Source organism: Sylvia atricapilla, chromosome 28 (genome assembly GCF_009819655.1).
Source record: "Sylvia atricapilla isolate bSylAtr1 chromosome 28, bSylAtr1.pri, whole genome shotgun sequence".
NCBI classification, from domain to species: domain Eukaryota; kingdom Metazoa; phylum Chordata; class Aves; order Passeriformes; family Sylviidae; genus Sylvia; species Sylvia atricapilla.
In genome coordinates, this window is record NC_089167.1 from 285,553 (window position 1) to 305,997 (window position 20,445).

At 62.4% G+C, this 20,445-nt stretch overlaps 4 protein-coding genes across 6 annotated transcripts; 1 reads left to right on the forward strand and 3 right to left on the reverse strand.

The window, feature by feature from the left end:
- Positions 1–324: 324 nt before the first annotated feature.
- Positions 325–1,953, reverse strand: C28H2orf68 (chromosome 28 C2orf68 homolog). Its single transcript, XM_066337291.1, is given in 5 exon segments — positions 325–541; positions 874–1,013; positions 1,382–1,500; positions 1,639–1,760; positions 1,762–1,953. Coding segments are annotated over 5 exon segments (696 nt in total). The 3' UTR covers positions 325–418.
- Positions 1,952–7,440, forward strand: USP39 (ubiquitin specific peptidase 39). Its single transcript, XM_066337289.1, has 12 exons — positions 1,952–2,285; positions 2,869–2,938; positions 3,028–3,122; positions 3,636–3,772; positions 3,993–4,145; positions 4,687–4,912; positions 5,138–5,215; positions 5,287–5,354; positions 5,855–6,186; positions 6,662–6,797; positions 6,879–6,965; positions 7,082–7,440. The coding sequence occupies exons 1-12, from the start codon at positions 1,952–1,954 to the stop codon at positions 7,127–7,129; spliced, it is 1,764 nt and encodes a 587-aa protein (XP_066193386.1). The 3' UTR covers positions 7,130–7,440.
- A 128-nt stretch (positions 7,441–7,568) lies between these two features.
- Positions 7,569–10,541, reverse strand: SFTPB (surfactant protein B). The gene is made up of 6 exons (XM_066337085.1): positions 10,124–10,541; positions 9,630–9,754; positions 9,167–9,291; positions 8,204–8,843; positions 7,733–7,837; positions 7,569–7,653 (listed from the first exon to the last, which is right to left on the reverse strand). Exons 1-6 carry the CDS (start codon positions 10,170–10,172, stop codon positions 7,618–7,620), a joined length of 1,080 nt encoding a protein of 359 aa, XP_066193182.1. The 5' UTR covers positions 10,173–10,541; the 3' UTR covers positions 7,569–7,617.
- Positions 10,542–11,609: 1,068 nt separating this feature from the next.
- Positions 11,610–20,034, reverse strand: MXD1 (MAX dimerization protein 1). Of its 3 annotated transcripts, none has more exons than XM_066337053.1 (5): positions 19,443–20,022; positions 16,567–16,596; positions 15,363–15,477; positions 14,495–14,654; positions 11,610–14,419 (listed from the first exon to the last, which is right to left on the reverse strand). In XM_066337053.1, the coding sequence occupies exons 1-5, from the start codon at positions 19,973–19,975 to the stop codon at positions 14,229–14,231; spliced, it is 1,029 nt and encodes a 342-aa protein (XP_066193150.1). In that variant the 5' UTR covers positions 19,976–20,022; the 3' UTR covers positions 11,610–14,228. The 3 variants fall into 3 exon arrangements, with proteins under 3 accessions (XP_066193150.1, XP_066193151.1, XP_066193149.1); XM_066337054.1 differs by having other exon boundaries at positions 11,610–14,416; positions 19,443–19,825; XM_066337052.1 differs by having other exon boundaries at positions 11,610–14,654; positions 19,443–20,034.
- Between the last annotated feature and the right edge of the window lie 411 nt (positions 20,035–20,445).

Below are 20,445 nucleotides of genomic sequence, written 5' to 3' on the forward strand. Positions count from 1 at the left end.
CTTGGCCAGAGGTGCCATCAACCAGGGCTGGGGGCAGGAGGTGGCTGTGGCCCCACCACCAAGGTGGGGGATGCAGAGGGAGCCCTGGGGACACAATGGCACCTGACGAGGGGATGGGGACTCCAGGGAGGAGACTGGAGGTCCCCAGGGACATGGTGACACCTGGGAGGGACTGGAGGGACGTGGCAACCAGGTCACTGCACAGGGCCACCCTGGCCTGGGCTGCTGAAGGGGACAAGTGGGAATGTGACACTCCGGGACACAGAAGCCACATCACTTCCCCCCGCCATGCCTCAGTTTCCCCGAGCAGTGAAGGACACCAGAGCCTCGCAGCACCTTTATTGACACCGGGGGGATGGCACCGGTCCCCGGGGTGGCATCGGTCCCATGGGAGTGGCAGTGTCCAGGGCTGGCGGCGTCACCCGGTACCCCGGCGCTTGCTGAGCTCGTCCTGCACGCGTTGGCACAGGGCCCTGCGCAGGGGGGGCTCCAGCGGGCTCTGGGCGCACACCCGGCGTGTCACCTCCTCTGCGCTGTCCCCCTGCGGCACCCAGGTCACCCGCCGGGCCTGCCAGCGCCCCACGGAACCCCGCCGCGGCACCTGCCCCACGGCACCCACCGCCCCCTTAGCCCCCGTGCGCAGCCCCCCACGGAGCCCCAGCCCTGCGGTACCCACCCGGAGCGATGTCCCCTGTCCCACGGGACCCCACCAACACCACCCCACGGCAGCGGAGACCTGGGGTACCCCCACGCCACGGCAGCACCCCCTGCCCCGAGGGCTGCCCCCCATCCGACAGACACCCAGGGCAGCGCTCTGTGCCCCACGGAGCCCGCAGCCCCCCGGCAGCACCCCGCCCTCCGCAGCGGCCGCACCTGGTGCACGATGACGGCCGTGACCTGCCCGTCGTCCCCCTCGTACTCGAGGCAGAAGAGCCGCGGCCCGCGGGCGGGGTCCGGGGAGGCCTCGCGGGTGTCGGGGGGCGGCCCGGCGCTGGTGTCGCCCCCGGGGCCCCCTGCGGCACCTGCACCCTCAGGGGGCTGCCGGGCCGGGGCTCCCGGGCCAGCCCCCCCGTGCCCCCATCCCCACCCTCCGTGCCCCCCATCCCCACCCCCCGTGCCCCCATCCCCACCCTCCGTGCCCCCCTTGGCCCTCCTCACCCGGGAGGTCCCCCCGCCCCCGGGTACCCCGGTCCCAGCCCACCCCGGGGTGCCGCCCCTTCCCCACCCATCTCCTTGGGACCCCCTACCCCTGACTGCGCCCCGGTCCCACCCTCAGGAGCCCCGGAGTCCCCCGATGCCGGTCCTTCCCTCCCCTTCCGAAACCAGCTCTCGGAGCCGCCCCCGCACGCCCGCGGTGTCCCGCGCTGCCGGTGCCGCTCACCGCTGCCCCGGTGGGGCCGGTACACCTGCTGGTCGGGCCGCCGGGGCCGCGCCGGGGCCGGGGTCAGCCGCGTCCGCGCTCGGCCCCGCGCCTGCCGCACCGCGCGATCGTACGCGTCCCTGGGCACCGCAGGGGCCGCGTTACCGGCGGGGCACCGGAGTTACGGGGTGGGGGGGGGCCGAGGAGCACCGGGGCCAAACCGGCCCGGGGACGAGGGTCCGCGGGGGTCCCCGGGGGGGCCGGGCCGGGGCCAGTACCTGGCGAGCTGGTTGCGGCGGATGTGCCGCACGAAGCCGTGGCTCATGTCCAGCCGTCCCCCCGGCCGGCACCGCCAGCCCGGGGCCGCCGTTGTGGCCGCCGCCTCCATCCCGGTACCGGGGCCGGGGGTCGGTACCGGGACGTCGCGCCTTTAAGAGCCCCGCGGGCCCGGCGCGCGCGCCGTCGGGGGCGCCGCAATGCGCAGGCGCAGCGGTACATCGCCCGGCCCGGCGGCTGCGCATGCGCACAGCCATCCCGGCGGTTTGACCCCGGCCCTGAGGCGCGCGTGCGCACACCGCCCGCGCAGCCGCCATGTCGAGCCGCGGGAGGCGGGACCGCGACCCCCGGGATGCCCGCGGGGCCTCCGCCGCCTCCGCCGCCTCCTCCGCCCGGGGCTCCTCCCGCAGCCGCCGCGACACCGACACCGAGCGGTCGCGGGGCCGGCGGGACGCGGAGCGGGAGCGCTCGCGCCGGGACGCGGCGGATGCGCTGCCGGTGGATCTCGCGCGCGTCAAGAAGGAACCCGGCACCGGCACCGGCACCGGCGTGTGGGGGGGCTCCGGCACCGCCGCCCCCGCCGCGCCCGTCCGTGTGAAGCGGGAGCGGGAACCGGATGGAGACTCCGACCCTGAGCCCGAGCCCGCCGGTGGGGATCGGGAGGAACGGGCGGGAGCAAAGGGCTGGGAGGACACGGGGGACCGCGGGGAGTGAGGGGGGCACGGGACACCGGGATGGGGAGCGGGGAACTGAGGTGGGGGAGAACAGACCCAGGGGTGCGGGCACACCAGGCTACGGCCCAGGAGGCATCAGGTCGGGGGGATCGGGCACTGGGGGTGTGAAGGGACATTGGGGTGTCTGGGGACACTGCGGATGGGGAGCGATCACAGTGATGTCCTGGAGGACACCAGAGGGAGGGGAGACAGCACTGTGGATGTGCAAAGGAACTGGGGTGTCCTGTGAGCTGATGGGGGACACTGGGTGTGGGGGAGGAACCGGGAGGGGAGGGATGGGGTGTCTAGGGGGATTCTGGAATGAGAGTGCAGTGTCTGAGGGGATTCTGGGACAGAGGAGTCACCAGGACTGATCCTGGATGTCCTGAGCTCAGCTCTGGGCAGAGTTTGCAGACACCAGGGGAAACTGGTGCTGGGGGGAGATGTAATGGAGGGGCCGTGTTTTTTGTGCTTTTGGGGTCCTTGTGCCCCCCTTGTTAACACTCCACCCCCCCCCAGTGCGCTACGGGCGCTTCGACCCTGAGGACCAGCGCAGCCGGCACTGCCCCTACCTGGACACCATCAACAAGTGGGTGACAGGGGTGTTTTGGGGTCCCCCTGTCCCTGGGGGTCCCTCCAGCTCCCCCACAGCTCTGTGACAGTGCCCCCTCCTCGCAGGAGTGTCCTGGACTTTGACTTCGAGAAGCTGTGCTCCATTTCCCTGTCTCACATCAATGTCTATGCCTGCCTCGTTTGCGGGAAGTACTTCCAGGGTGAGACCCCTCCCAGGGGCTGCTGGGGACATGGGGACGTGGGGAACACCCAGGGACTGCTGGGGGCATACAGGGGACAGCCAGGGTTGTTGTGCTGCCCTGGGGGACACACATAAGGACTGGGGTGGGGCATAGGGGACACCCCAGTGCTGTTGTGAGGGGACACTAGGGGATGGAGTGGTGATGAGGGGGACACCCAGGGACTGGGGTGGAGCACAAGGGGTATGGGATGGTACCCCAGGGCCGTGGGGACACCCGGGGACAGGGATTCTGCCTGGTAAGGTGATGGGGAACAGCTAGGGACAGGGCGCTGTCAAGGGGTACAAAGAGGATGCCTGGGGAGGGACACAGTGGGGACACTGAAGGACAGGGTGGTTGCTGGGGCAACTCAGGGACCCTCCAGTGGGCACAACTCCCTGTATATGTGCAGGGGATCCTTTTTGTGCCCCTCCCTCTTCCCGTGGCTATTCTGTGCCCACCCCTGGTGTCCCCCTGATGGCACTGTCCCCGCAGGCCGCGGGCTGAAGTCCCACGCCTACATCCACAGCGTGCAGCTGAGCCACCACGTGTTCCTCAACCTGCACACGCTCAAGTTCTACTGCCTGCCCGACAACTACGAGATCATCGACTCCTCCCTGGAGGACATCACGGTGTGGGATGCCTTCAGGGGTACCCCGGCTCTGGGGGGCCTGTTTGGGGTCCCCACTTCTGGGGGGTTGGGTTTGGATCTCCTCCAGCTCTGAGGAGTTTGGGTTGGGGTCCCCCCAGCTCTGGGTTGTTCAGGTTGGGGTGCATTGGCTCTGAGGTGTCAGGTTGGGGTCACCCTGCCTCTGAGGGGTTTGGGTTGCTCAGGTCTCTCTGCTCCCACAGTACGTGCTCAAGCCCACCTTCACGGCTCAGCACATCGCCCACCTGGACAAACAGGCCAAGCTGTCCCGGGCCTACGATGGCACCACGTACCTGCCTGGCATCGTGGGGCTCAACAACATCAAGGCCAATGACTATGCCAACGCTGTGCTCCAGGTGACACCAGTCTTCCTTTTGGAGTGAAACCCTGCCAAAACGTCACTGTGGGTCTGACAGGGAGGAATCACACACTCCTCCTGTGGGCTGTACGCTGTGAGGGTGTTCAGGCTTCATTCTGGGGTGAAACCCTCCCAAAATCCTGCTCTGGGGGTCTCAGGGATGAGTCCCACCTCTTCTCCCACAGCATATGCACCTGAGGATGCTGCCTTCATTTTGGGCTGAATCCCCTCTGAAATCCTCCTAAAATCCCCCCCTAAATCTGGGGGGTCCTGAGGGTGTATCCCACCTTTTCTTCTACAGGCACTACACCTTGGGGGTGCAGGTGGCCTTTTAGGGTAAAAGCTCCCCCATAACCCTCCCCATACCCCCTCTGTGGGGCTGACAGGGATCAGCCACACCTCTGGATCTTCTCCAGCTCCGACTGTTCTGAGGTTTCCTGCACATTTCACACCCGTGGCAGTACAGGGTTTGCACAATTGCCCCAGAGCCCTCCCAGATCACCCCTCTGGGGGCTGAACCCCCCCTGCTCTGTCCCCAGGCGTTGTCTAATGTGCCACCCCTGCGGAATTATTTCCTGGAGGAGGAGAACTACCGGCGCATCCAGCGCCCGCCTGGGGACATCATGTTCCTGCTGGTGCAGCGCTTCGGGGAGCTCATGAGGAAGCTCTGGAACCCCCGGAATTTTAAGGCACATGTGTCACCCCACGAGATGCTCCAGGCCGTGGTGCTCTGCAGCAAGAAGAACTTCCAGATCACCAAGCAGGGTGGGCTGTGGGGGGACAGAGAGGGTTGGCAGGCAGAGCTGGGTTTGAGGGGAAGAGCTGGACCTGGATTTGGGGGTGCAGGGTTGGGCTGGGGAGGCAGCACAGGCTCTGGGGGCTCTGGATTTGGGGGTGCAGGGTGGGCTGGGGAGGCAGCACAGGGTCTGGGGGCTCTGGATTCAGAGGGCAGAGCAGAATCCAGGCTCAGGTCCAGCTCTGCTGTTGCAGGGGATGGGGTGGAGTTCCTGTCCTGGTTCCTGAACGCGCTGCACACAGCACTGGGCGGCACCAAGAGGAAGAAGAAGAGTGAGTCAGGGGAGGTTCTGGGGGGCCCTCGGGGGCTGCTGTCCCCTGCTAAGTCCTTGCTGTCTCCCCAGCCATTGTCACCGACGTGTTCCAGGGCTCCATGCGCATCTTCACCAAGAAGCTGCCACACCCTGATCTGGTGGGACTGGGGGGAAAATGGGGCTGTTGTGGGGTTCACTGAGGGGTGTCAGGGCATGGTGGGCGGTGATGGGTGCAGTGTGGGGTGCCAGTGTCCAGTGTGATCCAGTGGCAGGGGTACAATGGGAATGACAGGGTCAGAAAAAGGGGTGTCATGGTCCAGTGAGGGAGTGTCGGGGTCAGATGGGGGGTGGTGGGGTCTGGTGGGGGGCTGTTTGGAAATGCTGGGGGGTGTTGGGTGTAATGGAGGTGATGGAGGAGGTGGTTGGGTATCATGGAGCACCTGAGCCAGGGGATGAGAAGTGTCTGGGATCTGACTGGGGAGTTTGGGTCAAAGGAGGAGTGTAATGGGGTCAAATGAGGGATGGGGGGTGTTCAGGTATGGTGGGGGGCAGTCTTTGGGTACAACAAAGGCATATTAGGGTCCAGTGGGGGATTTTGGGTCCAGTGGGGCTGATGGATCCTTGGGTGCAATGGGGATGTGCCATGGGTGCCCCGCAGCCAGCAGAGGAGAAGGCACAGCTGTTGCAGAACAGTGAGTACCAGGAGCGCATGGTGGAGTCCACGTTCCTGTACCTGACCCTGGACCTGCCCACGGCGCCGCTCTACAAGGACGAGAAGGAGCAGCTCATCATCCCCCAGGTGCCCCTGTTCAGCATCCTGGCCAAGTTTAATGGCAGCACCGAGAAGGAGTACAAGACCTACAAGGAGAACTTCCTGAAGCGTTTCCAGCTGACTCGCCTGCCTCCCTATCTCATCTTCTGCATCAAACGCTTCACCAAGAACAACTTCTTCGTGGAGAAGAACCCCACCATCGTCAACTTCCCCATCACGTGAGCCAGGAGGAGGGGGCTTGGGGAGCTGGGAGCTTGTAGAGAGGGTTAAAAGCATCCAAGAGGAGATTGAGGGTATTGGGGAGGGGGTTGAAGGCATCTGGAGGGGGTTGGAAATATCCACGAAGTGCTGGAAACATCTAGAGGGGCTTTGGAGGCACCTGGGTCAGGGGATTTGAAGTGTTGAGGGATTTGAAGGTATCTAGGGTGATATGTGGGCATCTGGGGAGGCTTTGTAGGCATCCAGGAGGGCTTTAAGTAGTTTATAGGCATCAAAAAGGGGGTTGAGGGCACTTGAGGGGCGTTCCTGGGCATCGGGGTGTCGGGGAGTTTGTAACATCTGGGAGAGGGATGTAGATATCCAAGGGATTGCAACAGTCCGGGAGGGACTTGGAAGCACCTTGGGGGTGTCTGTGGGTGCTGTGGGGGTTCCCCGTGGCCAGTGCCCCCCGGTGAGGGTGCGGGGGCTCCCCAGGAACGTGGATCTGCGGGAATACCTGTCGGAGGAGGTGCAGGCCGCGCACTCCCACACCACCTACGACCTCATCGCCAACATCGTGCACGACGGGAAGCCCTCGGAGGGCTCCTACCGCATCCACGTGCTGCACCACGTGAGTGTCCCCTCCTCGGGGGGCCTGGGGGGCCCGCGGGGACCCCCCGGAGTCACCCCGTCCCCTCCCGGGTCCTGGCAGGGCACAGGGAAATGGTACGAGCTGCAGGACCTGCAGGTGACCGACATCCTGCCCCAGATGATTACCCTGTCCGAGGCCTACATCCAGGTGAGGGGGGACAAGGGGTGATGGTGCCCCCAGAACGTCCTATGACACTCCCTAAAGGTCCCTTACATCCCCAGAATGTCTCCTGTGCCCCCCAACCCTCTCCTGCCCTCCTGCAGATCTGGAAGCGACGCGAGGAGGACGAGACAAACCAACAAGGCGCCTGAGACCCTTGAGGACACCCAGAAACCTCCTTGGAGACACCCCGAGCTCCTCTTTGGGGCATCCCCAGCCCCCTAGGGGTACCCTGAGACCCCTTTGGGAGCACCCCAAGGTCCCTCATGGACACCCAGAGACTTGGCAGGAACACCCATAGCCCACCTAGAGACACCTCCATCCTCCCAGGGGTCACCCAGAGGACCCCATGGGGACACCCAGACACCCCTGGGAGCACCCAGAACCCCCCTGGGGACACCCCCAGTCCCTCCTGGAAGTGTGTGTCTCCCAGTAAATGCCACCCACTATTTTTGTAACCTCATTTTCACCTTTTCTTTTCTTTGGGTTTGGGGGGTGTTTGTGGTTTCTGCTGCTTCCCGTGGCATGTCCCAGCACCCAGTGACCCCTCAGCGCCCATCACACCCTGCAACGCCCTAAAACACTGAGGCAGAGCTGCATCCACACTTTATTGGGCAGTGCTGGGGGGTCCTGGTGCCCTCTACAGCCAGACGTGCTCCTGGCAGTACTGCAGGGCCTGCAAGGGGCAGAGAGGTCACTTGTGGGTGCAGGAGGTCACAGCCCCTGTCCCCGTGTCTGCTGTGTCCCCAACTGACCTGGCAGCGCTGGGCAGCCTTCGGGCCTGAGCACCAGAAGATGGGGCCCAGGGCACAGGGGCCCAGGGGGAGGGACAGTGCAGGGACACCAGCACCTTTGGGGTCCTGTGGGGGGGACACAGATGAGGGGTCTGCCCAAGGCTGGGGGCACCCCCAGGGCCCGCCAGAGCCCCTCCCCAGGGCTGTGTCTTGTGGACTCTGTCCTCTTGGGGGAGAGTGGCACTTACTGGGGACCTCGCCTTGTCTCCAGGGGTGATGGGGCTGTGACACTCGAGATGTGGTCCCCTTGGGGCTGCACCAGCATTTGTGTCCCTGGCTCTTGGGGACTCTGACACTCAAGGCTGTGGCCTCGGGGCTGTGACACTCTGGACATGTCCCCTCAGTCTTGTGTAACCCTGGGGCGTCCTGTCACCTCCTGGGGACCATCCTCCCCAGCCATCCTCTTCGTGTCCCCCTCGCATTCCTCCTCACCTCTTCACTGACGCACTCTGCCAGCCGCACCACGATGGCCTCGAGCGCCCAGGGCGGTGGCAGCGTTCCCACGTCCTCGCTGTCCCAGGTGTCCCCGCCGCGGCAGGCGAGGAACAGGCGGCAGAGCAGGCGGGGACTCAGGCGGTCCAGCAGCCTCTGGAGCACCAGGGCCGCGTATCGCTCGGCCAGGCACTGGCACGGCGCGGCCACCGGCAGCGGCAGCGCCCGGCACAGCCCGGCCACGGCCGCGGCCACCGAGCCCACGGGGACAGCGGCCTCGGCCCGCGCCACCAGCGTGCGGCACAGCCAGCACAGCGGCATCGGCATCGGCATCGCCAGAGCCTCCGGGGACCCGCCGGCGTCCTGCGGGGAGGGGACACCGCGCTGGGGACACCGCGCTGGGGACACCGCGCTGGGCGCTGGGGACACCGCGCTGGGCGCTGGGGACACCGCGCTGGGGACACCGCGCTGGGGACACTGCAGCCCGTGCGGGGGACACTGCAGCCCGGCTGTGTCCAGCCCGTGACAGTGCCCACGGCGCCGCTGTCCCCGAAGCCCCGCTGTCCCCGTGTCCCCGTACCTGCAGGTGGGCGCCGGGCGCCTCAAGGAGCGGCTCGGCCCCGGGCTCTCCGCGGCACAGCTTCAGCGCGGCACAGACCTGCCAGGGCTTCTGCGGGGCAGCACGGGCTGGTGACCCGGCTGTCCCCAAGCCCCAGCAGCCCGCGTGTCCCTGGGGGCCACGGTGTCCCCACCCCGGCCACGCCTGTCACCAACAGTGCCCATGGGACCCGGTGCCACCTGTGACCATGGCACACACGATGGCATCTGTCCTGTCACCCCACCACCATGACACCTGCGGTGGCACCTTCAGTTGTTGCTACCACCTCATCAGCCGCAGTGGCACTCCCAGTGGCACTTGCCTGTGTGGCACTTGCTGGCACCCGCTATGACACCCAGTGGCACCTGTGCCCATGGCCCCCACAGTGACACCCAGTGGCCCCTGTCCCCCTCCCCGCAGGCACCTCTGTAGATTGGTTGGAGGCCTGGTGGAGGAAGTCGAAGGTCTGCTGGCACACGGCACAGATGTCCTGCAGGAGGGGACAGCGGGGACTTTTGGGACATGGGGACACGGGGACACAGCAATGTGGGACATTGGGTACGGCAACAGAGGAGGACAAGGACATGGGGAGCAGGAGGACACTGGTTTGTTGTGGCACAGGGATGTTGGGAGGTGGGACACGGGGACATGGGAACATGGGGGAATGGGGACATGGGAACCAAGGTGGAGGCATGAGGACATTGCTGTGGGACCACGGTGGGAATACTGGGACCCCCGTGGAGTTTTGGGGACATACAGGGGGCACAAGGACAGAGGGAAGGGTGAAGGGACATTAGAGGGTTGATGGGGACATGGGGGGTCTCTCACCACATCGAGATGTCCCTGGGTGAGGTGGGGGCAGTGCTCCAGGGCCCCACAGCGCAGCGCCGTCACCCAGTCCTGGCACCAGGCAGAGGGGGGCATCCCACAGCCCCCCCCCGGTGCCCCCAAACCTGTGGCCACTGTCAGCACCCGACCAGGGGCAATCCAGGACCCCCCAGTACACCTCCCTCAAGTCATCCCATCCCAGCACCAGCCTTCTTGGTACTCCCGGGGACCCCCTCAATGAACCCCCCGCTCCAATCCCCATCCCAGGGGGCCCCCGCCGCCGTGACCCCACCTCTGAACACACATCACCCCTAAAACTCCACTCCTGCCGTCACGGGGGGAAGGGGCCACATCCCACCCATCCCTCACGGGGGGAGCCCTGCAGTGACACCCCCCGTACACCATCCCAGCCTGAGCCCCAAGAGGGGCCAGACCCCCACCTAAGGGCCCCCTTTTCCCTTTACCCAGGTGTCACTTCCCCACAGGGGCCTTACCTGGGGTGCTCCCAAGCAGGGCGAGGAGCAGCGGCAGTGCCAGGGCCATGGCAGGGGACAGGGCCGAGGACGGGGACAGTGGCTGGGCCGTGGCACTGCTGGCAGGGCTGAGCCCACAGCCTCTTATGGCCCTGCAGGCGGGAGGTGGCCGCTGGGACTGTGCCAGCGCACGGGGACAGGTGTGTCACACCCATGGGGACACTGGGGCCTGCCACTCCTGCCCTGCCACTCTGCTGCTGGCCCCATGCCCCTGTGTCCCCACAGCCACGTCCTGATTGGGGTCCCCATTCAAGGGCCCCATGTCCCCTGCAGGGATCCATTTTAATGTCCCTATGTCCCCACTGAGTCCCCACTCCAGTCCCTGTGTTCCCTGTTCAGGTCCCATGTTCCCAGTGGGGTTCACACAGAGGACATCCCATGTCCTCCACTGGGGTCCCCATGTCCCCACAGCCCCTTTTCCCCCTAGACTTCTCCCTGTCCCCAATCTCCCCACGTCCCCTCAACCCCCCCATGGCCTTCCCACCATATCCCTGTGTTCCCATGTCCCTTCTGTGTCACCGTGGTCCCACATCCAATATTCCCCCATATCCCTCCACAGCACCCTCCAATCCCCCAGCCCCCTCTGTTCCCCCTGGTCCTTTATGTCCCACCCTGCCACCTCCCTCCAAAATCCTCAATGTCCCCGTGTCTCCAAACTCTCGTCTGCCCCCTGTTCCTGTGTCCCCCATGTCCCCATGTCCCTTTCCCCTATCAGTATGTCCCCATGTCCTGCCCATCCCTTGTGCCCTGCCACCCCCCGAGTGCGGCCCCCTGTCCCCCTCCCCCTGCTCCTCTTCCCGGCATGTCCCTCCCCGGTCACCACCTTGACCCCACTCGAGAGCCCTCAGCGCGGGTGTGGTGGAGGGCAGGGCCCCACGGGGGGGCACCTGGCCCAGGTGAGGCACTGGGATGGGCCCCAGGGTGGCACAGCCCCGCCCCGTGCCCCCGTGTCACCCTGTGTCCCGCTCCCCACGCCACCCTCGCAGCCTGGGCTGCCCTGCGCTTGTCCCCCCATGCGTGCCACATCCTTCTGTCACCTCCTGTGTCCCCTGTCCCACCGTGTGTGCCCCAAATCCCCGTGCCACCCCTGTGCCCAACACCACAGTGTCACCCGTCACGTCCCCGACCTCCCCTGTCCCCCCGGGGCAGATTTGGGGACACACGAGGCGGGGGCTGGTTCAGGGGCGCCCCTGGCCCGGGGTGACCCCGGCACAGCCCAGGGACAGGACAAGGGACAAAACCCCAGCCCGGGAACCACAGAACCAGGAGCAGCACCGGAATGAAGCACCTGGGAGGGGTCAGGGATGAGGATGTGGCTGAAGGACACGGGGGACAAAAGGGGGCTCGGGGGGGACCTTCTCACCCTCCAAAACTCCCCACAGGAGCGTGGATCTCCATCCTCACTGTCCCCAGGCCCCTCCTGCAGCAGTTCCAGCTCACACTCCTCTTTTGTAACGAAATAATTTATTTCCTAACATTCAAACAAGACAGAAATATCCATGGACACAGCAAAGATCTCCTAAAACATGGAATTCCTAAAAAAAAAAAAAAAAAGGCAAAAAAAAAAAAAAAAAAAAAAGCACCATTCTATTGGCTTGACATGGGGTTCAGCCCAACAGTGGGATATTTACAGCAGGAACGGCTGGAAACGGGATCCCTGTCCGCTCCCAACTGCCCAGTGGAGCCAAGGGTGGGGTGGATCCACTTCTTGGGAAGCAAAAAGAACAGAAAAAAATGACGGAGAAGCACAAATAAGAGGTGTTTCCAAAGAATAATAAAAGGTTAAGTGGAGACAGGATGGCTCCACTGGAAAAATTAAGGATGAAACAACATTTTGGTGCTTCCTGGGAGCTGGCGGGTCGGGATCTGCCTTCCATAAGAAAAAAGAAAGGAAAAACAGCCCCAAAAATGGGTGTTTTTGATTCCCACCCATCTGTGCCCCCATCCTACTCCCCCCACTCCCTGGATTTTTTTCACAACCTATAAAAAAGTCCTTCCTGCAGTTTATTTCATAGGAATGCTGGTGGATCAGTGAATTCCAGGAAAAGGTTGGCACCACCTTTGGGGACCCGGAGATTCCGGCTTAGTGCAGAGTTTTGGGGTTCCTGGAGCACAGCCCGACAGTGCAAAGGGCTGGGAAGGGTCAGTCTGGGATAGGAAGGAAAAAAAGGAGGAAAAAAGGCATTGGGAACTCAAAAAGGCACAAACCTGCCCAACCCCCTCATTTGTGCTGAGGCCAGACTTTCAGAATGTCCAAAACCAACCAAAAATCAATGTTTTGTACCTCTAGAAGGGCCTTTCCAATGCTGGAAATCACCTGCCCAGAGGGTTCTGCTGGGATTCCCCAGGTGAAGGCAAAAGCCTCCTCAGCCACCAGCCCCCAAGGGCTGATTTTCCTCTTTTTCTGGTGTTTTCCATCTTTTTGCCTTTTTTCTCCTTTTTGCTGGTGCAGGGGGTTGAGCTCAGGTGCCCAGGTCTGTGACAATGCCAGAGGGTGGAAAATTCCAGCAGCTTTAAAAGAAAATTCCTTGTGTTTTGTTATTTTTTTTTTGTCTTAGGAACCAGCACATGGAAAAAGAGCCAGAACCTGGAGGATTTGGGCAACTTTGGGGCCTGTGGGTGGCTTCCCACTTCCCCAGGTGACCCAGGAATGGGACTGGGGTGTTGAAAAGGAAAAGAAAGGGGGAAAATGAGAAAGCAGTAAAGGGGAACAGAAAAGGAGAAAAAAAGGAAAGGAAAAGCAGGAAAGGAGGAGAAGGAGAAAAGGGAAACAAGAAAGGGGTAAGGAGAAAAGGAAAGGGAAAAGGAAAAAAAGGGGAAGGAAAAATGGAAAGAAAAGGGAAAAGGACAAAGGAAAGGAAAAAGCACTGGAGTCTCCTGCTGATCATCCCCTTGCACTCCATGGAGCATTTTGATGCCTTTCAGCACCTGCATTTCCTGAAAGGGCCCAGCAGAGGGTCAGGGTTTGTATCCCAGTGCCAGGAAAAGCCCTGGAGAGCTCCCTGCCGACTCCTCAGCAGGGCCTGGCCGGCCTCATGGGCTGGAAGAGCCCTTGGACCAGCCCGAGGGGAAAAGGAAGGTGCTGGAAGCAGAGCTTTCTGCGTGTCAACACTCCCAGAGCATCCCTAAGAGCAGGAAGTGGTGGGAATGCTCCCTCCAGCGCATTGGGAAAAGAACCCACACCACAGACAGCCCACGTGTGCTCCAGCTTGGAAAGTCCCCTGCTGCCTGGGCCTTCCCTCCCTGTGCTGGCTTCTGGAATCTTCCACCAGCCTGGAAAAATCCCAGATGGATGGACACAATCTGGGGAGTTCTGTGGGGTTATTGCTGAGCAGAGGCATCATCTTTGTGCTGAAGGGGTGGAGAGAGTCCACGGGCTCCCTCCGAGGTAGAAAAAATTGTTCCCGAGACTAGAAGCGTGGGAAGGGAATTCCAGGAGTCTGGAACGCCGTGCCACAGGAGGTGACGGGTTTGGGTTTGGGGAGGGCAGAAACTTCCCAATCTGGAGGGGGCTGACCTGAGGGGTGAGGCTCTGAGCCCCCGGAGCGCTGCTCCCCACGCCAGGAATGCTCTGGGATGATGGGAGGGCTGGGATGGGGTATCCCTGAATATTTAGAGTCAGGGGAAGGAACCCCTGACTGAGGCTGTGCCCAAAATGCTGTGTTCCCAGCTCGGCTCCGCTCTGTCACGGGTAGAAACTCCACAAAGGGTCGGTTCTCTCTTCATACCTCCTCCCAAAAGCTCAGCTTTTTGGGTCCTGAGGGTTGGGAACGTCGCCACCCAAACGTAGAGAAGACAGGGAACACCGGGCAGTGATAGCCTTGGAGAGAACCCAGGGAAGGCTCTTGAGGTTGCTGTTATTGCCAGGATATTCCTGGGCGCTTCAGGCGTGGCTGGAATGTCGGGCCTGGCAGAGGAGGAGGTTTGGTGCAAACGGAGCCCCGGGAGCAGCTGGAGCAGTGGGAGGTTCAGGAGTTTCCGTGCAGGGAATGCTGGCAGGGTCGGCGTGCTGGCTGACGGGATCCCCAGGGGACAGCGGTGGTGCCACGGCCACGGGCAGAGCTTCCTAAATCCCCACAGGAAGCTTCCTGCTGCTGGCCAGCTTTGCCCTGGTCCCGCTGGAGCTGGAGTATCCCTCGTCGCTGCCCAGGCTCTGGAGGCTCCCGCGCTCATCCGAGTCACTGGGGCTGCTGCTGCTCCAGTCCAGATCGGCTGGGAGGTCGTCTGTACTCTCCACGTCCACGTCCATCTCTTCTGCTGGAGGAATGGGAAGGGTTGGAGCCCCGGCACGGCCGGGCCTCTCAGCAGCCATCCCCCAGCGCGGGCCCTCACCTTGATCCGAGTCGGAGCGCTCGGAGGAAAGGCTGGAGCCGACGCTGTCGATCCTGACCCGCTCCATGCCCAGCTTTTCCAGCTGCCGCTGCAGGTGCCGCTGCTCCCGCTGCAGCTGCTCGATCTGGTGCAGGGCCCGGCGCTCCTGGTCCTCCAGCTTCTGCAGGGGGGACACGGCACCCTGAGCTCGGGGTTCCCTCAGAACCACGCAGCACACGCGGCACCGGAGTGCCCAGCACAACCTGGGAGCCACTCGGCATTCCTGGCCCAGGAATTCCAAACCAGCCCAGTGCAGCCCCTGCCAGCTCCCGAGAGCCTCCTGTCTTCAGCACACTTGGGATGTGGAGTTGTATGGATCACAACCCTCCCAGTCAGCCCAGGCCAGCACCGGCCCTCTCCCAGTTATCCCAGTTAGCCTGGTGTCAGCCCTCTCCCAGTTACCCCACTGGTGTCAGTGCTCTCCCAGTTACCCCACTGGTGTCAGTACTCTCCCAGTTATCCCAGTTATCCCACTGGTGTCAGTGCTCTCCCAGTTACCCCACTGGTGTCAGTACTCTCCCAGTTATCCCACTGGTGTCAGTGCTCTCCCAGTTACCCCACTGGTGTCAGCCCTCTCCCAGTTATCCCACTGGTGTCAGCCCTCTCCCAGTTATCCCAGCCCAATTCAGAACTCCCCCAGTTACCCCATCCCCATCCCTCTCCTCTCCCCGTTATCCCAGCACAATCCAGAGTTCTCCCCGTTATCCCATCACGATTCCAGTGCTCCCCCAGTTATCCCAGCCCAACCCAGCACTATCCTAGCCCATGCCCCGCACTGGGATCTGCTCTCAGCTCTGATCCCAGCGCTGGGTGCTGGTTTTGGGCTCACCTGGATGTGGAGCCTGGCCCTGGTGAGGAGGCTGAGGGTCGTGTGCCGCCCGGCCGCTGCTCCCAGGGGCACCAGCCCCTTCAGCCTCTCCAGGCACAGCCGGAGCTGGGCACGCCTGGAATGGGAACACACAGCTTCATCAGCTTCCTGAATGGCATTCCCACCCCTCTGGTGTGGAAAAACGGGCTGGTGGGAGCTAAACCAAACCAGGAGCCTTCCCAGCCTCCGTGGGCTTCCAGAAACTGGGAGAAAACTGCAGCCAGGCAAAAGGATGCCTTGGAAAAACCACATGGATAAATCCTGCTGGCATCCTGGGCTGTTGGGATGATCCCAGGCAACGAGATACCAATGACCTCGGAATTCTTGGTGGAGAACATCCACTTGTGGTCATTCTCTTTCAAAAAAGGTTCCATCTCAGGAGTGCTGTTTGGTGCCTGCTGACAGCTGAAGCTGCCCAGGCTAACATCCAGCTGCAGATCCCTTGGGACTGCTTCCTTTCCGTATTTTTAGCAGGAACAGGGTGGTTTGGGATACAAAAACCCCAGATCCCTGCAAGAGCACTCATTGTGCTCCAGGAATCCTCCCTCTTCCTGTAACATCTGGGTTTTCTCTGCTTTAACAGGTAGGACGTCAATGCTGGAGGGAAACTCCAGCTCCCTGAGGAAATCCCTTTTTCTGCTGAAAGCAGGGAAGCTTCCAGCACATCCCAGCCTCCTGTGTCCATCACTGCAATGCCAACATGTAGGTCAGATCCCTGGGAATGGGTTGTAACACCCATTCCTGAACTGCCTGATCCCGGGCAGCTCCAAACGGATTTTGCAATGACCTGCTGGTCTTGTTTGGAATATGCTGGGAGTGAACAGGGATTTCCTCACCCAAAGGACCTTGGGATGACAGCACAGGCAAAACCAGTGGAATTTACACGGGATAAATCCCAAACTCCAACTGGCTCAAAGATGAGCCTGTGAAAAGATAATTTTCCTGAATAAGCAGAGTGGGAGCTGGCTGTGGAGATGGATACCATTCCCAACAACCAAGGACAGTGAATGCCTCAATCCTTGATGTCCTTTATCCCATTCCTTCCCTCCCACTCCCCCTCTCAATCCATCTCATGTTGCTTTTCCAGGGGTATTCCAGGGGTAGAATACCCTGGAAAAGGAATAATTCCTCCCAGCCCAGCTCCTGACAACCCTCTGGGACTCACCTGTTCTTTTCCATCTCATTGTGTGTCGACCTGGAAAAGAAGGAAGAAGTTATTAATTCCTCTGGCTGATTAGGGATTAACAGTTGAGATTAACATGTGGGAATTAGCAAAAGCTCCCTGGAAAAGCTGCAAACCCGGGGGGCTTCCAGAGCTCCATACCCAGGGATGGCGAATGGCGAGGTGCAGACGCAGAAATTGCCAGGTAAGTGTCAATAAAAGGGTCAGGAAAACCATAAAATGGGATTTTTAACCAGAAAGTCAAGTTTTAGAGCTGGGGTTGGGATCAACAGTTCATCCCTGTCCCTCGACCTGCCAGGAATATAACATGGAAAAAGCCTTTCCTGCGTCCAACAGCACAGAGCAGTTCACAGGAGACCCCAAAAGCACCACTGACACATGAAAACCATGTCAAGTCCCTCTGAAAGTCCCAATTTCCACCGAGCTGGGAAAAGGTGGAAAACCACAAGCTATAGCTGACTTTCCCTCCACTGAAATTCAGGAAGAAGTCACAGGAGACCACAGCTTGTGTTCCCTTGTGCTTAGGGAAGAGCTGCTTCCCTGCCTGCTGACTTCCTAAAACCTCCAGAGGCCTCAAGAAGCTCCACTCTGGTCTGGGAAAAATGTTGTTATGTGCCTGAAAACAGAAAGGTGGGAATAACCCACAGGCTATTGGATGAGGATGTCTATTGGGATGGCCCCACAGGATCTGAGAGTGCTGGAAAAACAGGGGATGTCACTGAAGGGAAAACCAGGGATGTCACCATGGGGAAAATGAGGGATGTCACCATCACAGCAGTGGAAGATGCTCTCCGAGGTCTCCTTCTCTTTTCCAGCAGCATTCCTGATGGATCACCCTGCTCCAGTGGCTCTGTTGCCTTCTGGCAAGATCAGGGCCACATCTCCAGAAATGTGGGGATATTCTGTCCCAGAAATTCTATCCCAGCAGAAACACTTCCCCCTCCAATGGGATTATCTTGACACAGTGGAAGTGCTCAGCTCTCCGGGTTCTGTGCAGTCTCTCCATTAAATTTTTCCCTGGATAAATCTGCATGTTTCACACCCAGATCTTTACCAAGGGGTTGCCATAGGCTGCAGCCTCACGAGATTTTTTCATTTTTTCTGAATTATTCAAACACTTCCTGAGCACTGGTAGAGACAGGGGTGAAGCTCCCATCACCTCCACAATCATTAATTACAAATCCACCATCTTTTCTGCCAGGATCCTTCCTGGAACAGTTGTTTTCTCTTGTAGACTTGCATCCACCACCACAAATATTCAGAAAAATATTAACTAATTGATGGATTTTAATTTTGGATAAAAATACTCAGGGACAGAGGGGATGGCAGCTTCACCCCAGGGCAGGTGGAGCTCCCACATCTGTGGCTCCAGCATCCCCTCCAGAACAATCTCATGCCCACAGTCCCTGATTTGGATTCCCACCAGTTTGACCCTCAGCTGACCACCAGCTTTCCCTTTGGAATGTGTTTTTTATTCCTGAAAATCATGATAGATTGGCCCATAACAAACAAGATATTCTGAGAAGGAACCCCGGAGCACGTCCAGGCAGATTCACCTGGAGCCTGCCCGATTTGAGCCCAGGGGCCCTGGCTGCCCCTCGAGGGGCTCCTGACACTCTGGAACACCCACCCGGGAGCCGCCCCAGCGCCGGGGGACACGGGGAATCACAGCCCGGGCAAATCCAGGTGCATTTGTTCTGGCAGCTGCCAAAGGTCAGCTGTCGTGGCGTCGCGCAGACGGGATCACTCCCAACCAGGAAAAGAGTGACAGATGTGGTGCCATCAGGGCCTGGCCCCTCCCTGGCTCCAGCCGGCACCAGGGACACGTCGGGATGGACCTGCTGCCCCTTACAGTGTCCCCTGGGCTGGGGCACATCCTGGAGCCGGCCCTTCCCAAAATCAGCCGAGCCATTTTAAGGTTACTGAAGTGGCGGAATAAAGCCTCTAGGATGTGGGATTTGCTCCTGGAATTCAACGTGGGTGTTTGGAGCCGATTTAAACTTGGAGAAAAGGTGGTTTAGGATTTAAAATCAGCGAGCAGTTAGAGGGAGGAAGAACCAAGGAGGGATAGTGGGAGGCTCTGGGCGGGTTTCAGGGTGGGTAATTAAGGAGGTGGCAGGAGGGTCCCCTGCCACTGCGCTGTGACAGCGCGACCTCTCCGGGCCACTCACCCAGGGACAGAAAGGTCCCACCCATGGTGTCACACCCAGTGACAGGAGGACTTTGGTGACAGCAGAGCCCCACCCAGTCCCGTCACACACCCAGTGACAACAGGACCTCACTGAGCCGGGTCACCTGATGACAGCAGAGTCCCCCAGTGCTGTCACACACCCAGTGACAGGAGGACCTGCCTGTCCCCCAAACGCCTGGGGACAGGAGGCTGCCCCCGGCCGTGTGACAGCCCCGGTGACAGCAGGGCGGCCCCACCACAGCCCGGGGAGTCTCCGTGGCCCGGCCACAGGCCCAGTGACAGGCCCGGGCACAGCTCCAGCGACTTCCCCGAGCCGGGACACCTGGGGACAGGAGCCCCGGGCCTGTCACACACCCGGAGACAGAAGGACCTCAGCGGACACTGAGCCGGATCCCCCGGCCCCGTCGCACACCCGGCGACAGCGGGGGCCCACGGGAGCCCGGGGACCGGAGGGGTAACCCCGGCCCGAGGCCTCACCGGGCCCGAGCACACGGACACGGGAGCCCCCCCGGGCCTGTCACCCCCGCCCAGGGACAGCGGGGGCGCCCCGGGCCCGGCCGCACGGTGCCGGGAGCTCTCCGAGCCGGGCCGGACCCGCAGCCCCACAGCGGCCGGGCCCTTTCGGTCCGCTTCCCCCTCGCCCCGCCCCGCCCGGTGCTGCCATCACCTGCCGCCGCCGCCGCTCCTCCGTGCCTTGGCGCGGCGCCGCGGGGCCTCCCCGTCCTTCCCGCCGGGCCGCAGCGAGGCGTAACCGTGCTCGGCTTCTGCGGAGACACAACGGCGGGCGCGGGTCACCGCGGGGCCCGGCCGGGGACACGGGGGACAGCGGGGGGGGACCGGGGGGTACCTCGCTCCCCGCCGCTCCAGGAACTCGGCGGCCTCCAGCAGCATCTGGATGCCGAGGCGGGGGGGGGCGGCCAGTGGCGGGGGCCGGGACGAGCCGCGACCTGGCGGCGGGGGGGAGCGGCGGCCTCTGCCCGCCCCGAGCGCCGCTCCGCCAGACCCCGCGCGCGCCACGCCCCCTCCGCCCCTCATTGGCGGAGTCTGAGCGAGGCCCCGCCCCGCCCGTCCTTTGATTGGAGGATGCGGCGGAGGCCCCGCCCAGCGCCTCCACGAGCGGAGGAGAGGGCGCACGGCCGCACCTGAGGACGCGCCCCCCGCTCGCTGCCATTGGACGAAAGAGCCACACCCTCCTGCCATTGGCCCGACCTCCCCGCGACGCCTCGCCCACAAAGCCGGCCCCGCCCCGCCGGCCGCACGCGCTGCCCTGACTCACTTCCTGCCGCTCAGCCAATGGCGAGGGCGGACGGGGAAGGGGCGGGGCCTCTGCTACGTGGGGCAACGTGAGCTGGGCGGGAACCTCCCGGGCAGGGACAGACCCCGGGGAACGGGGACCCCTAGGGACAGACCCCGGGGAACGGGGACCCCCAGGGACAGAGACAGACCCCGGGGAACGGGGACCCCCCGGCCAGGGACAGACCCCGGGGAACGGGGACCCCTAGGGACAGACCCCGGGGAACGGGAACCCCCCGGGCGGGGACAGACCCCGGGGAACGGAGACACCCAGGGACAGACCCCGGGGAACAGGGACATCCCTGGGCAGGGACAGACCCCTGGGAACGGGGACATCCCTCCCCGGGCAGGGACAGACCCCTGGGACAGGGAACCCC